Genomic DNA, 14,313 nt, shown 5'->3' on the forward strand with positions numbered 1-14,313 from the left:
TAACTGCTTTCTTCAGGGAGAATGTGTCACTCAAAATCTCTGTCTGTACAGTTCTAACAACAACAATGACAAAATCCACCCACCTGGAACCATCTACAAGGCTAGTTTTTCTTTTTTCTCCAATAGGTTATTTACTGGCGGAATCATCACGTTTCCATCTTGGCTTTTAACCACAAAATGAGGAAAGGGGATTTCTGTGGGGCACATTCTCACCAGAAGCAGAAGGTGTCTGGAAAGAAGGTGTAAAAGACTGAGATAACAAAGTGGAAAGAGAGGAACACCAGCAGTCTGAAGACGTCTCTGGAAAAAAAAGCAGCATAGCAGAAGGAAGAAGGCCCCCCAGCCAGAGAGGCCACAAAGGCCTTATGAGAGGCTCACCTATTTACCTTTTTTGCCAAACCGCCAAATGGAAAGGTCAAAGCAACTGGCTTCTAACTGACAAGCCCCACAAACCTTGTAAGAGAATGAAAAAGTTATTGGAAGGACAAGTTAAGAAAAGGATATTGAACTCTGCTCTGGTTCTCCTCTCCTCAGTGACACTTCTCTTGATCACTTGTCCTGATTTATGTCCAAGGGCACGTGGGTCACCTGCTACAATTTCCCAAGGCTCTGCTGTCACTTGCTCTGGCAGCTCTGATTCCAGCATGTTTTTCCCAGCATGCCTTGCACCGACCACGCTGTCAGCATCCAGCTCTTATCTGACTCTAGAAGGTATTTGTCTGGTTACAGGTGTCTGCTCTGACTCCTGAACCACGCTCCCTGGATCAAGACCTGCAAGCAAGGAATTAACCAGAAGCAATGCCAACAGGCGACTCTACACCCAAAAGCAGTCCAAAGGTCCAGTTTCTCGCCCACACTGGCAACCCACCCAAAGCCTAGACCCCCAAGTAGCTTTCAGAAAAGGGACAGCAAAGGCCACTGACTGAGGGACACACCTAGACTAGGGAGAACGGATGCCTACCTACCCACCCCATCAATCATTTGCCTCCACCAAGCTATTCAAGTAGATTTGCTAGTCTCCAAGACCAGAACTAGAGGAGCCCCGGCCAAGAGGGCAAGTTACTTGATTAATCTAAAATACAAACGTCTCCATAAACGGAAATTAAGGGAAACATTTCAGGCCACTATATCTTAGAGATAAGATCAGAGACGGGTCTAGGAGCCCCAAATGCATAAATGGTAGGCACAGGAATACTGCAGCATTTTTGGATTTCAGTGCAGTCACTCGAGAGCTTGAGATGAAATGAGTGTTAAGGAGCAACATTTACAGATAAAGGCTCCAAAGCCAACATGTTCCCCAGAAGATACGGTGAAATGCTACGGAAGATGAAATGCTACAAGCCCACAAATTAATTTTTGATTCAGAAAAGGGGCAGAAGAAATACAAGAGTGTGAGGGTCAGAAAGCAAAGAGGCCGGAATCAAGAACAGTGCATGTGGATACTCAGTGCGCTGCGGGCAATCTTGTGTCTTCCTGTCCATCGAACATTTAAAGGAAACCCTGATACAGTGGCACTTTAATGAGATTTTGATTCCCATCAACCCTGGCTGGCACTCCTTAGATATAAACATTAGGTTTTTATCCATGGGAGTCAGGCTATTGTAACTACTATCGAGTTCAAGAACACGGAGATTCTCAGGAAAGGTATCTTGTGGTGACACTCCCCCAGTTGCCACATTTTCCTCTTTGGCTAGCTGGAGATTCTGGAATTCCATTTTAAGGGCAGCCAAACATGACGTTTTGGATGCAGGAAGTGATTGAATGCTTCCCCCAATGTGTGCCATAGATTGAAAAGAACCAGCACAATGTTTTAAAACTTAAGGGGCTGTTATATGAAATTTTTAAGAGGGTTAAAAGTTAAAAGAAGACAAAACAAAAGAACCTTCATGATGCTTCATGCTCCTCCATCCTCCAACCCTCAGCCAAGTTCCTTGATAAAAATGGCTAAAGGAGGGGATGAGGTTGGGGAGTGGGTGAAGTAGGTGAAGGGGATTAAGAGGTATCAACTTTCAGTTATAAAATAAGTAAGTCATAGGGATGAAAAGTATAGCACAGGGAATAGAGTTAATAATGTCATGATATACTTGGGGCGCCTGGGTGGCTCAGTGGGTTAAAGCCACTGGCTTTGGCTCAGGTCATGATCCCAGGGTCGTGGGATCGAGCCCACATTGGGCTCTCTGCTCGGCAGGGAGCCTGCTTCCCCCTCTCTCTGTCTCTGCCTGCCTCTCTGCCTACTTGTGATTTCTCTCAAATAAATAAAATCTTTAAAAATAATAATAATAATAATATCATAAGATACTTAAGGGCATCTGGGGGGCTCAGTTGGCTGGGCTTCTGACTCTTGGTTTCAGCTCAGGTCATGATCTCGGGGTCATGAAATCAAGCCCCCTAGCATCTCATCCAAATGATGGGCATAATATTATCTAGTCTGTAAAGATTTCAGAAAAGGGGCAGCAAAGGCCATACTCTGACAGGACTGGAGCTCAGTAAATGAGGGTGGGTAGGACAAGAAGACACTTCTCTGGAAAACCAACATCTCTCTTAACCTCAGCACAACAAAAGGGCAAAGAGGACTTGAGAAAATGAAATACAGACTGTCACTCAAAGAAAAACCAGCTTTTCTTTCATCATCTAAGTTGTCTCATTTCCTGATTACATGTACACCAGGCAACAAAGCTCAAAGAGGCTTCTGTTGGTCTCTTCATTCCAATACTTTGTAATGACATTCAACGTGACCAACCTTGAGCTATGACGTTCATCTTCATCCCTGAATTTAATCTTCCCTAGTATCTTTGTATCTATTTATCGATTAAGTCCTCCTCCAAAAGGATTTAGGCCTCTTGAGGAAGTGTATTATTATCTCTAGCTTCTTGACAAAGAGCTAGAAATGCTTCTGGTAGGTAATGGAGAGGAAGGCTCACACAGGTCCAGGAGGAGGCATACAGGAGCCTGCTCCCTGAGCAGTCGTGGGCAGGGCCGAGCACAGGAAACAATATGGCTGTCCTTCTTCAGCATGTGGGGTGCATCATGGCGGACACCCATTGAGGTGCAGTTAGCAAAATGGGTGGTATAGCAACATCTCAGAAACACAGCACGGAGTGCCAAGTCACAAATGGAATGAGATACAGAACAGGATGCCAGCCAGCCTGAAAGCAGTTCCAAAGTATTCCTGTAAACACGTTTGTTAAATCTTTCGTGGGATGTTGTAGTTCTAATTGGCCAAAGCAAAAGAGATCCCAAACTGGGTCAAGAAGGAGGGAGGGACAAATGAAGAAACAGATGGAATAAATGGTCAGACAGGTAGAAGGTGGATATAGGGGACTGGAAGGAGGAAGGCCACGGGGGAAACACACACAGACACGCAGCCCAGATGCTCATCAGCACACACACCCGCCCGGAGGTCTTACCTGAGGCCCCCGGCTTGTGGCTGGGCTGGCCCACCTGCTGCACGCTCTGCTGGAGCAAGTGGAGGCACTCCCCAAGGCAGCTGAGGGTGGCGGCGGAGGTAGCTTTCAGGAGCAGCAGATCCTGGTCCAAGGCAGTGAGGGGGCCAGAGCCCGGCAGAGACTCGATGGCGTGCACGAGGTTCTTTTGCTGTCCTTCCACCTGGTTCATCATCTACAAAATGGGAAGACGGCAAGGAGGTGAGAGAGGACAGTCCTCCTTTCAGGAGGCTGGGAGCAGCTCTTGACACCCAGGGGGCTGGACAAGAGAGGTAAGAAGGGAGATGAAGCATCACCCCCAGACTACGGGTGGCGTGACAGTGCACTCAGGGGTGCTCAGTACACGTTAGCGCTTTGACCACACGGGCCTGGGTGAAATCTAAGTAAATCTCTTCGACGGCACACAGCTGCAGCTCTGATCCCAAGAGCATTTCAGAGCCCTGGAGCTAAAAGAGCCCATTAGGGCCATCCTCATGCATGTTACTGATCTTCAGAGGGTAAGTCAATGATAAATACAGTAAAGGCAGAGGTCTTGGGGCACCTGGGTGGCTCAATCATTAAGCGTCTGCCTTCAACTCAGGTCATGATCTCAGGGTCCTGGGATCGATCCCCGTATAGGGCTCCCTGCTTGGCAGAAAGCCTGCTTCTCCCTCTCCCACTCCCCCTGCTTGTATTCCCTCTCTCACTGTCTCTTGTCAAATAAATAAAGTCTTTTAAAAAAATAAAAAATAAAGGTAGAAGTCTTTGTGGGACATCATTAAGTTTCTTTCACTCCAAAAGATTATCGGAGACAGTGGATGAACTGTGGCTTGGTCTCAAAGCAATTCCCTACTTTTCCTCCAGCTCTAATGCCTATCTGCTCGGCAGTCTTTTTGAAGCTCAAGAAACAGAAGTGAAATTTTGGGCTGGCATTTGCATGAGTGAGATCACAGTGAAGCCAGGCACAGATCATGCCACCCCAAAAATGCTAAATCGGATGTGACTTTCACACCGTGTAAGATGCCAGGAGGAAGCGAAAACCCAGAAACCGTTGGGTTTCTGCCAGCCCTATCCTGCAGCTGAAACTCTGACGGCCCCAAAGAACCATATTTTGCGGACTGGACTCAATCCACAAGCTCAGATAAGCCACAGTCTACTTGCATCTTTGAACGGACAAATCAAGCAGAAAGGAAGTCAAGACCTAGAAAAGAACTTGATAGGTTAGCTTGTGAGTTTCATCTCCCTTATGTTCCACAACTTTCCAAAAAAGACGAAGCACATAAAGTGCATGCCCAGCAAATAAACAGTCACTCCAGGAAAGAGGAGGGGCAAAGTGACTCGCCGAGGTCCCAGGGCTGCTCTGCATCAGAAGCCGCAGCCAAAATCTGGTTTCTAGACTCTGGTCCGCTATTCTTTCAGCTCCCCACCCAAAAGCCATCTTTAAAATGTGAGCCCCTAACTCTGCCTTTGTCATCATCTTCCCCAGAAGATCCTGGTTACCCTCACGATGTCACCAGGTGGGGAGAAGCAATAATTCCTTAAGGAACCCCTGGAACTGGGCCACAAATCTCATTCCATGCTCAGCCTTATTTTTCGATTTCCTCTTTGAAAACAGACACCTGCTGTTTTCTATCATTCTGTGTCATTGGCTTTTATTAAAAAAAAAAAAAAGGCTCATCCATTGTAATCCTTTGTATCGAAATAGGTGCCATTACTTCAAAAAGATACAGTTTTTGAATCACAGGTAAGCCAACTGCACCAACCTGGCTTGGACTCGTCACCTCATTGTGCACAACAATCCTCTGGCCATGCAAATTATTTTTTGCAGATTACAAAGGTTATGCCTGGTGCTCTGGTTCTTAAAAAAAATAGGGGCTCCTGGGTGGCTCAGTGGGATAAGGCCTCTGCCTTTGGCCCAGGTCATGATCCCAGGGTCCTGGGATCAAGCCCTGCATCAGGCTCTCTGCTCAGCAGGAAGCCTGCTTCCTCCTCCTCCTCTCTCTCTGCCTGCCTCTCTGCCTACTTGTGATCTCTGTCAAATAAATAAATAAATAAATAAATAAATAAATAAATCAATAAATCAATCTTAAAAAAAAATACAAGGGGACACAAGAGGGGCTAAGTATTCACTTCTGCCTTCAGATCTTTGCTTAAAAGTCATCTTCTCAACAAAGCTTCCTGAGCCACATCATTTAGAACTGTATTTCCAAGGGCACCTGGCTGCCTCAGTTGGATCCTTGGATCTCGGGGTGGGAAGGGGGGAATTTGAGCCCCACCTTGGGTGTAGAGATTACATAAAAATAAATCCTTAAAAAAAAAAAAAAACTGTATCTCCAGCCAACCCTTGGCACCTCCCCATCCTCCTTACTAATTTTTCTCCATAGCACTTACCACCTTCCAACCTAACTTGTCATTTGCTTATTGTGTTCATTTGCACTAGTCATCGTTATCTGTGCTGTTCACTGATCTATCCCAAGTACAGCAAAATATGTGACATGAATAAATGAATCCCCAGTCTCACTCTTCTCTGAGGTACAAAGGAACTGATTTTTGACACAAAGTCTACAGACATCATTATACTCAATTAGCATAATAGGGCTGAAGATTTAGTAAAGGATAATACCTCCATTATGAGTCTAGGTTTACCAAGAATTACTCCAACTGGTTAAATTTAACTTGACACAAGACAAAATGTTTATGTGTTCTTTGACAGTTCTATATATAGAACTAACAGAGAGAAGTGGATTTTGAGCTATTTGTCATAGTCAACATTTCTGTAAATTCCCACCATAAAATCTCATCTTAGAAACATGAGGTGTTGAAAGGGAAGAAGAAAACGTAATGAAGAAACATGTAATACATTGTTCTTGACTATTACGGATGATACGCAATGCTTAAGAGAAAAGGTGAGTAAAATCAAGCCATTAAGCATATGGGATACACTTCTTTTTAATCAATAAAAAGAACTACATTCCAATTATATAGCATAGAATACTTGCTATTTTGCAAGCATAAAATATTACATATAAATTACTTGTTATATACTTGTTATGTTGCAAGCATAAATTATTACATATAAATTGCATAAAATTACATAAAATATTACATATTACATCTGTAAGGACTTACAGAATTTTCTACATCATTACAGCAGAGACACATGCCCAGAAATGGAATCCACATATCTGCTCTCTAAAAAGTATTCAATGTAATTGAGAGCCTCTTGCTAGCGCCTGAGGCAGGACTACCGGCTTGGGGTGGGGGTGGGGCATCTGAACCAGCAATGGGGGAGATTTGACAGTTACAATGATTTCACACTGAACAGTGGCGGGGGGTACGGGGATGCTTAATACCTTACAGGCCAGAGTACAGTCCTCCTAAAACATGTTCTGCCTTGCTCAAAAAGCCATTGAGAAACTCTGTGCTAGAGCTTTATCAATAACCAAGAACCCAATGGATTCCAACATCTTTCTGGGTAAACTGAGTCTAGCATAGTGCTTGACACACAGCAGACATTCCCTAAAGATTCATTTTCTCTCCCTTTTCCATGTGATACGAAACCAGCCCACTCCTTTAATGAGACCACTGATGTCATCTTCACTTTGTGTTAATTTCATCAGGCTCCACAAGAAATTGAAGGAACCCTCAAAGAGACTCAGGATTCATAGCCTTGGAGCTGTGTATCACAGTCATTACTGCTCTAACACTTCTGAGACTGAGAGGCACTGAGGAAGAGTCTTCGTCAGACTTTGGAAGAACATGTTTTAGCTTCTTCCACAATTAATTTTAATTAAGAGCACCTATGAGAAGATGAATATGGCACTGAAAAGCTGTATGCAACAATACTGATGGCAAATGCTTAAAGCATTCCCTCTCCCTTTCAAGGTTCTTTTTTTTTTTTAAAGTGGGCTCCATGCCCAGTGTGGAGCCCAACATGGAGCCCAAGGTGGGGCTTGAACTCAAGACCTGAGCTGAGATCAAGAGTTGGATGCTTAACCCACTCAGCCACCCAGGTAGGTGCCCAGCTTCGAGGTTCCCATGGGCTTATCAACAGAAGAGCAAAGCACAGGCATCGATGAGTAGGTTTACCTACTGCTACCAGTGTTTGAAAAAGTTGAAACCACTTACTTTAATTATGTAAGTTTCACATCCAAGCCCTTAACACTTTTTTCTGAAGCACATCCACATCAATTGCTTATGGTTTTTAAGAACAAAGTACCCACATTTCATCTCTTCCTGGCATTCCAGAATCAGGGATATCACCATCTTATATAGCACAGGTACAAAATGGGACCCCAAATGAAATTTCAGAGATCCACCCCTGAAAATGTCAACTCTGAGGTTATAAAATCAACCATATGTAGGTCACATCGAATTTCAGAGATAAGCAAATGTCATGGAGGAAAAAAAATCCTATGGCCCATTTTTTCATAGTACAAATAATGAACGGTGTATGTACCACAAAATCAAATCAAAGGAGTGAATGCTAATAAAATCAGTGGCTGCAGATTTTATTGCTTTATTTCAATAAAGCTGTGTAAAAGGAGATTTCAAAAAGGAGAAAGCAAGGCTAGCTAAGAAAGTCTCTTTAAAATGGGCTCAGGAGGGGCACCTGGGTGGCTCAGTGGGTTAAAGCCTCTGCCTTCAGCTCAGGTCATGAATCCAGGGTCCTGGGGTCGAGCCCCACATCGGGCTCTCTGCTCAGCAGGGAGCCTGCTTCCCCCCACCCCCGCCTGCCTCTTTGCCCACTTGTAATCTCCGTCAAATAAATAAAATCTTAAAAAATAAAATGGGCTCAGGAGGCTATCAGGGAGGAAGAATTGATGTGCATCCTAAGAACCGTGAACTTTTTGCCAGCTGCAAACCCGCAGCCTGGACTTAACTCCCTCCTCATGATGAGCCCTGAATCACTGGCAATCTCCACTTCAAAAAGAGTCAGTGGGATCTGACAAATTTCAACCCTCCATCTGCATGCTAACCCAACCAATTCCAGTTAACCTAGCTTCAACCCCTGTTTTGCATAGAGGACCTGAATGAGAACAGTACTCATTTTTCTGCCTTTATAACTCCACCCGCTTTGTCCCCTTTGAAACAAGAGTCAGGTTTCTACATGAACTGTGTCTCCCGAATTGCAATTCTCATTGCCCAAATAAATACCCGTTGGCTTACCTTTTGAATGAATTCTTTCTTGGTTAACAACTGAAACCACGATAAAAAGGCTAAAACCTAACGTCATTCAGCTCAACGAGCTCAGATCTGGCTAAAGAGAGACCTGAAGGGGAAAGCAGAGGCCCAGGGGCTTCCAGAGTCTGACTGTTCCAGACTTCTCAGAACTGCAAACCTTGGAGCAGGTTTTGAGAGATGCCTGAAAGGTCGAGTCCCAGCAGGTCAAATACCCAGGAACACCAGTTCATCCACTGGTAATCAAAGGATCAGCATCAGGCACTCGAGATACAGACTCCTTATCCTCAAGTTACCAGGGCTGCTTGCTCAGTTGGCAGACCCTCCTGGGTTCACAGATTTCCAGCACCTTCGGTAATTCAATCTGTGAGGCTTGGAAGAGACCAAGCAACGTGATGCCATTGTCAAGGTGGCCTTGGTTTAGCATTTATCCTCCGCCTGGTGGATTTCAGAAGCCATTTTTAAGTCTCCCTCTGGGTCAGGGGCCAGTCCTTGGCTGACTTTAGGCAGTTCACTTAGCCGAAGTCCTCAGCTAGGCTTGAAAGCCATGCTTCAAGGACCTTTAGAAGCAATACACACACACACAGCTTGCTGCCTCCCTTAACACATATGTACTATTCCACCGCCCTCATTAGCATTACTTTAATATTCCAAGAGACTGTCACCCCCCAAATGGTTTGACAGCTCATTAGAGAAACTTCCTAAAATATCCATCAACTCTGTAATGGAAACCATCAACAGTTTGTATCCTACAATCCTTTGAATGTCTTGCCTCAAAATCCTTGCCTAGTTGTTTAGACCAATCCTGAACTGTTGGATCTTGATGTGTACCTAATCCTAATCAATCAAGCCCTGGTATTACAAACCAAACTTCAAATTCTCAAATTCGGACCTTGCTTTCCCTACTCGGAGACACAGACAATCCCCTGTGGACGTGCTGTCCTCCCTTCCAGTGGTAAATAATAAAGCCATTTTGCTGGATCAACAGACTGCATTGCTGATACTTGCAGAGCTGGCATTCCAATCTCCAAAGACTTCCTCCAAATTCCCTAGTGTTGGGGCACAGTAGGTCTTGGCCTCACACCTGAACGATCTCTTCTTCCTGCTGACTTTCCTACCTGACATCCAATCTTCCTGCTGTACTCCCCAAGCTATGTCTCTTATTCTCTCCTGGCACAGAACCCACCTGGAATAATAACCTTTCTCTATATGTCCAAACACAGTCCTAAACACCTTATGGGCTTCCCCCAACTGTCTCAAGTCTTATTATGTGAGCAGAGAAAGAAAACCCTAGCTAGTGGACAGACCTTACCAAATCTACATTTCCCAGTAGGGTTAAGAGAGTGGACAGTGGCAATAAGAGACAAAGATGAGTGGGAGGAAATGGGGTCCATCTCCCAAGGTGGGGGAGGCTGCTGGCTACATGATGAGATTATAAAAGAAGAAAGTTTAAAAAGAGGATGAGAATGGAGACACCAATATAAGAAAATGAATGCTCTAAATCAAAGGAAACAAAAAGGGGAGGGGGAGAGAATATCTCCAAAAAGTTGACCATTATGTCTTTGATGGCCTTATTGCAGGGGTCAGCAAACTTCTATAAAAGGCCAGATGGTCAATATTTAAGGGGTTTAGAGCCATTGGGTCTCTGTGGCAACCACTCAACTCTGTCACTAGAGCCTAAAAGCAGTCAGACCATGGGTACACAGATGAGGGTGACCAGTTGTTCCCCTAAAACTAACATCTGACCCCTCTCAATTTTGGCATCAGATAATTCTTTTTCTCATTCAAGTTGTGACTTTACTGGTTCTTGCTATGACGAGATTTTCTACAGTATCCCAGTCATTCTGGCTGTCACAGTGGAGATTTTAGGTCTGACTGGGATTATTTTCTTATCAGGCTACCAAGTTTACTATGTACAGCACACAGGCTCCTAGCCTACTTTTATGGCCTGTGGTTTCAATAACCATCTAACTTCAGAGCTTTTGTGGTGCTATCTTGACCTGCTTGGTTTATCTCCTGTCTCAAGGGCCTCGACTGGTCCCCTCTAGGGCTGAGAGCACAGAAGAAGGTTCCCTACCCGTGGTGCCTCCAGGGGAGAGAGAATGTCTTTGGCTTTCTCCACGAGTGCTTGTCTTGGCAGGAAACCCCCTTGCCCTCAGCTCTGGGTGGTGGAGGGGAGAATCTGGCCTGAAGTCATTGTTATGCCCGCGGACATAAAAGTCTACCTTCTTTTCAAAGGTATGTAAGTGCAGACATTCTATTTCTACGTCCAAGTTGAAGACTGCTTCATAAGCAGATCTAACTGACCAAATGGAAGGTTGATGTGCACTATCCATTCATCTTCTCAGTAACACAAGCGACTCTTCCTTTTAGAAAATTGACAGGAGAGAAGCATTCATCATTTCTAGATTTCTGCCTACTTTCTAGATACATACCCACTTTACTTTGGGCTTCCGGGTGTCATCACGGAGGCTGACCATCATGAAATAATGAAGCCGTGGTTCCAGATTTCTCCATCCACCCCATTCCTGAGAGACAGGACAGGCTAACAGCATTTTTAAATTCAACACTTTGACACCTGGCCTTTATCATATGAGATGAGGGGGATAGGAACCAAAGACAAGAGTGGTTGAAAGACCAATCCAGAGATGAAGGTGACCCAAAGTCTGTTCTGGTCCCTCCATAGCCTCAGTAAACATGTGGCTGCTATCTAGAAGTTTCAGTGCTGTTCATAAATGAGCCCATGCTGGCAAGAGCCAAAGGCAAAGGCAAAATTCTGAAATGTGCACACACACACTCAAATAAACAAAAAAAACACTTTCTAAAGATGTGGGAGGGGGTCTGCTTTTTTTTTTTTTTTTTCTTTTTAAAGAAGGGAATGGCAGAGGGAGAGAGAAAGAATCCTAAGCAGGCTCTATGCTCAGTGCAGAGCCTGACACAGGGCTCAATCCCACAATACCGAGATCACGACCTGAGCTGAAATCAAGAGTCAGACACTTAACTGACTGAGGTACCCAGGCACCCCAAGTCTGCTCTATTTCTTAAAAACAGATTCCTTTCTGTCCTACCTTCACCTTTGGCTTTTCTACAATTATTTCCTCACCAGCCCCAATAATAACTCCATACTGCACACACATGAAGTACAAATTTTATCCTGACCAGTTCCTAAAAACCAAACCATGTTCAAGAAATACGAGATAACAGCAACCACAGCCAAATAAATCTAGGGTTCCGTTGGTCCCCCACTTTCATTTACCCAGTAGGAACTCTCCAGTCAGAGAGGCCAGGTGTCCTGGCTGAGGTCACCTGTCACAGCAGTCCCCACACTCCAGGGCCCTCTCCACTAGAAGACACAATCCTGTGTACTTCCTCCTCATCCTTTCTTAGATTCTGGAAGTAAAATAACTACCTCCTGCCCCAGAAAACAACTATGACAAAGTTTCTTCCACAGTTTCTTCCTTGCCCCACCCTTTCTCACCACCTGGAAACAACTTGGGCTTTTTTGTTGTTGTTTTGTTTTGCTTTGCTTTCTGATTGCAAAAGGCTGGCTTACTCCATCAACCACCATCCCAACGAAATCAGTCAGTGAAAACAATTACAGAGAAGGAAGTAAAAATTAATCGCAATCCCACTTCCTAGAAATAAATAAGCACTGTTAACATTCTTGTATTATTCTGACTCTTCCAACTCAAGCATGCACCCACGAGTTATTTAATTTAGAAAGATCATCCCTTACAAATAATTGTGTAACTTTTTGTCACTTGGAATGTATCACCTGTAATGCCTGGGATTGACTTCAAAGTAATCCAGTTTGGGGGCAGAGCAGGGAGTGGGGAGGAGTAAGGATGAAATAATATTGGCTTTGGGGTGCTGAAACTATTAATGATGACAAGGAGATTCAATATTACCTTCTCTGATTTTTTTTTTTTTTTTTTTTTTGGACAGACAGAGATCACAAGTAGGCAGAGAGGCAGGCAGAGAGAGAGGAGGAAGCAGGCTCCCTGCTGAGCAGAGAGCCCGATGTGGGGCTCGATCCCAGGACCCTGCGATCATGCCCCGAGCCGAAGGTAGAGGCTTTAACCCACTAAGCCACCCAGGCGCCCCTTCTCTGATGTTTTATGTTTGAGATTTCTTCTATTGTTATTTTTTTTTAATAAGGGGAAAATACATTGCTATGGGTTGAATTGTGTCTCTCCCCATTCCAAATCCCTACGTTGGTATCTTAACCCCCACTAAGTCAAATATGACCTTATTTGGAGACTGGCTCTTTACAGAGGAAATTCAAGTTAAAATGAGGTCATCAGAGGGAACTGTAATCTAGTATGACTGGTATCTTCATAAAAAGGGGAAATTTGGACGCAGACATACATAGAGGGCAGATCAGTCCTCTCTAAACCAAGGAGACAGACCGGTGCAGACTCTTCCCTCTAAGACCTCCGCAGAAACCAATCCTGCCAAGTGCCTTGATTTTGAACTTCTAGTTTCCAGAACCATGAGACAATAAATTTCTGTTGTTTAAGCCACTGGGTTTGTGGTGCTTTACTAGTGGAGCCCTGGAAAACTAATATAAACACCACAGATATCTTTCCACTTCAGTAATGACAGACATTTTAATGGCTGCTTTGTATAAGACTTTTAACTCCCAGCAAAGTAGACCCTGGCTTTAGAGCCAAAGTTCCTTCGATGCAAACCCTCTAACACTTGTTCACATGTAATTCCTGCTACAGGAAAAACTGAGGTGGAGAAAGGATTTTCAGTATTATGTAACAGAAGATGCCTACGCAAAGGTTAAAAGCTATTCTTTTTTTAAATTCCAGTGTCAGTACCGAATGTTAACATGTTGGTAATGAGGGGCGCATGTGATACAAGAAGAATCCTCTCACATCTTCTTCCCAAAGAGCACGTGCTACAGGCCACAGAAGGATCTGGGGTGGAAGGGGAGGGATCAGAAAATAATCTGTCTTAATCACTACTCATTTATCTGCACCCTCCGCCTCCCACACACAAAGCAACAGAGAAGAACCGGGTGCTGAGCCCAGAGGAAGGAGTCCTCACTCTCCCTGGAGACAAGGTTGGCTTCCATGGCATGACACTCAACGACGGGGCTCCTGACTAGCTCTGCCCACAGCCGGCGACTGACTCCCCACTCTGTCCACTTTGTTTTCTCTGAAAACATCTTTCCTCCCTTTTTTTCCTTGTACGTAAGTGATGCTTACCACAGAAAAAAATAATCAAAAGAAACAATACCATAAAACATCCCAAACCAGAGAAAATATATGTTCAAATCTTGGCATAAATACTTACATCAATTTTATGCATGCATATGTGAATTTTACTTTTTATGAGAACAGTTGCACATCCTAATACTGCCTGTAACCCTTTTTATTCCATATACCATGTCAATACATTTTTTTCAGGATTTTATTTATTTGACAGAGAGAGAGCACAAGCAGGGGAGTGGCAGGCAGAGGGGGAGGGAGAAGCAGGCTCCCCACTCACAAGGGAGCCTGATGCAGGACTCGATCCCAGGACCTGGAGATAACAATGACCCGAGCCACAGGCAGACAGATGTTCAACCAACTGAGCCACCTAAATGTCTTCATGTCAATAAATTTTGACAATACTATTTAAAAGACTGCAGACTAATCTGTTGCATAAACATGCCTCAAATTATTCTTTAATTCCTTACTGTTGGACAGTATGAGGAGAT

At 44.3% G+C, this 14,313-nt stretch overlaps 1 protein-coding gene across 4 annotated transcripts in view; it reads right to left on the bottom strand.

The window, feature by feature from the left end:
* Nucleotides 1-14,313, bottom strand: part of OSBPL10 (oxysterol binding protein like 10) — a 302,022-nt gene that overhangs the window by 72,369 nt on the left and 215,340 nt on the right. For all 4 annotated transcript variants that reach the window (XM_032861033.1, XM_032861034.1, XM_032861036.1 and 1 more), the window contains one exon: nucleotides 3,408-3,618. In XM_032861033.1, the coding sequence (XP_032716924.1) occupies nucleotides 3,408-3,618 (211 nt within the window). The remainder of the gene's footprint in view (nucleotides 1-3,407; nucleotides 3,619-14,313) is intronic.

The sequence above is a fragment of the Lontra canadensis genome, unplaced genomic scaffold (genome assembly GCF_010015895.1).
Source record: "Lontra canadensis isolate GAN:19392208 unplaced genomic scaffold, GSC_riverotter_1.0 scaffold20, whole genome shotgun sequence".
Classification (NCBI taxonomy): domain Eukaryota; kingdom Metazoa; phylum Chordata; class Mammalia; order Carnivora; family Mustelidae; genus Lontra; species Lontra canadensis.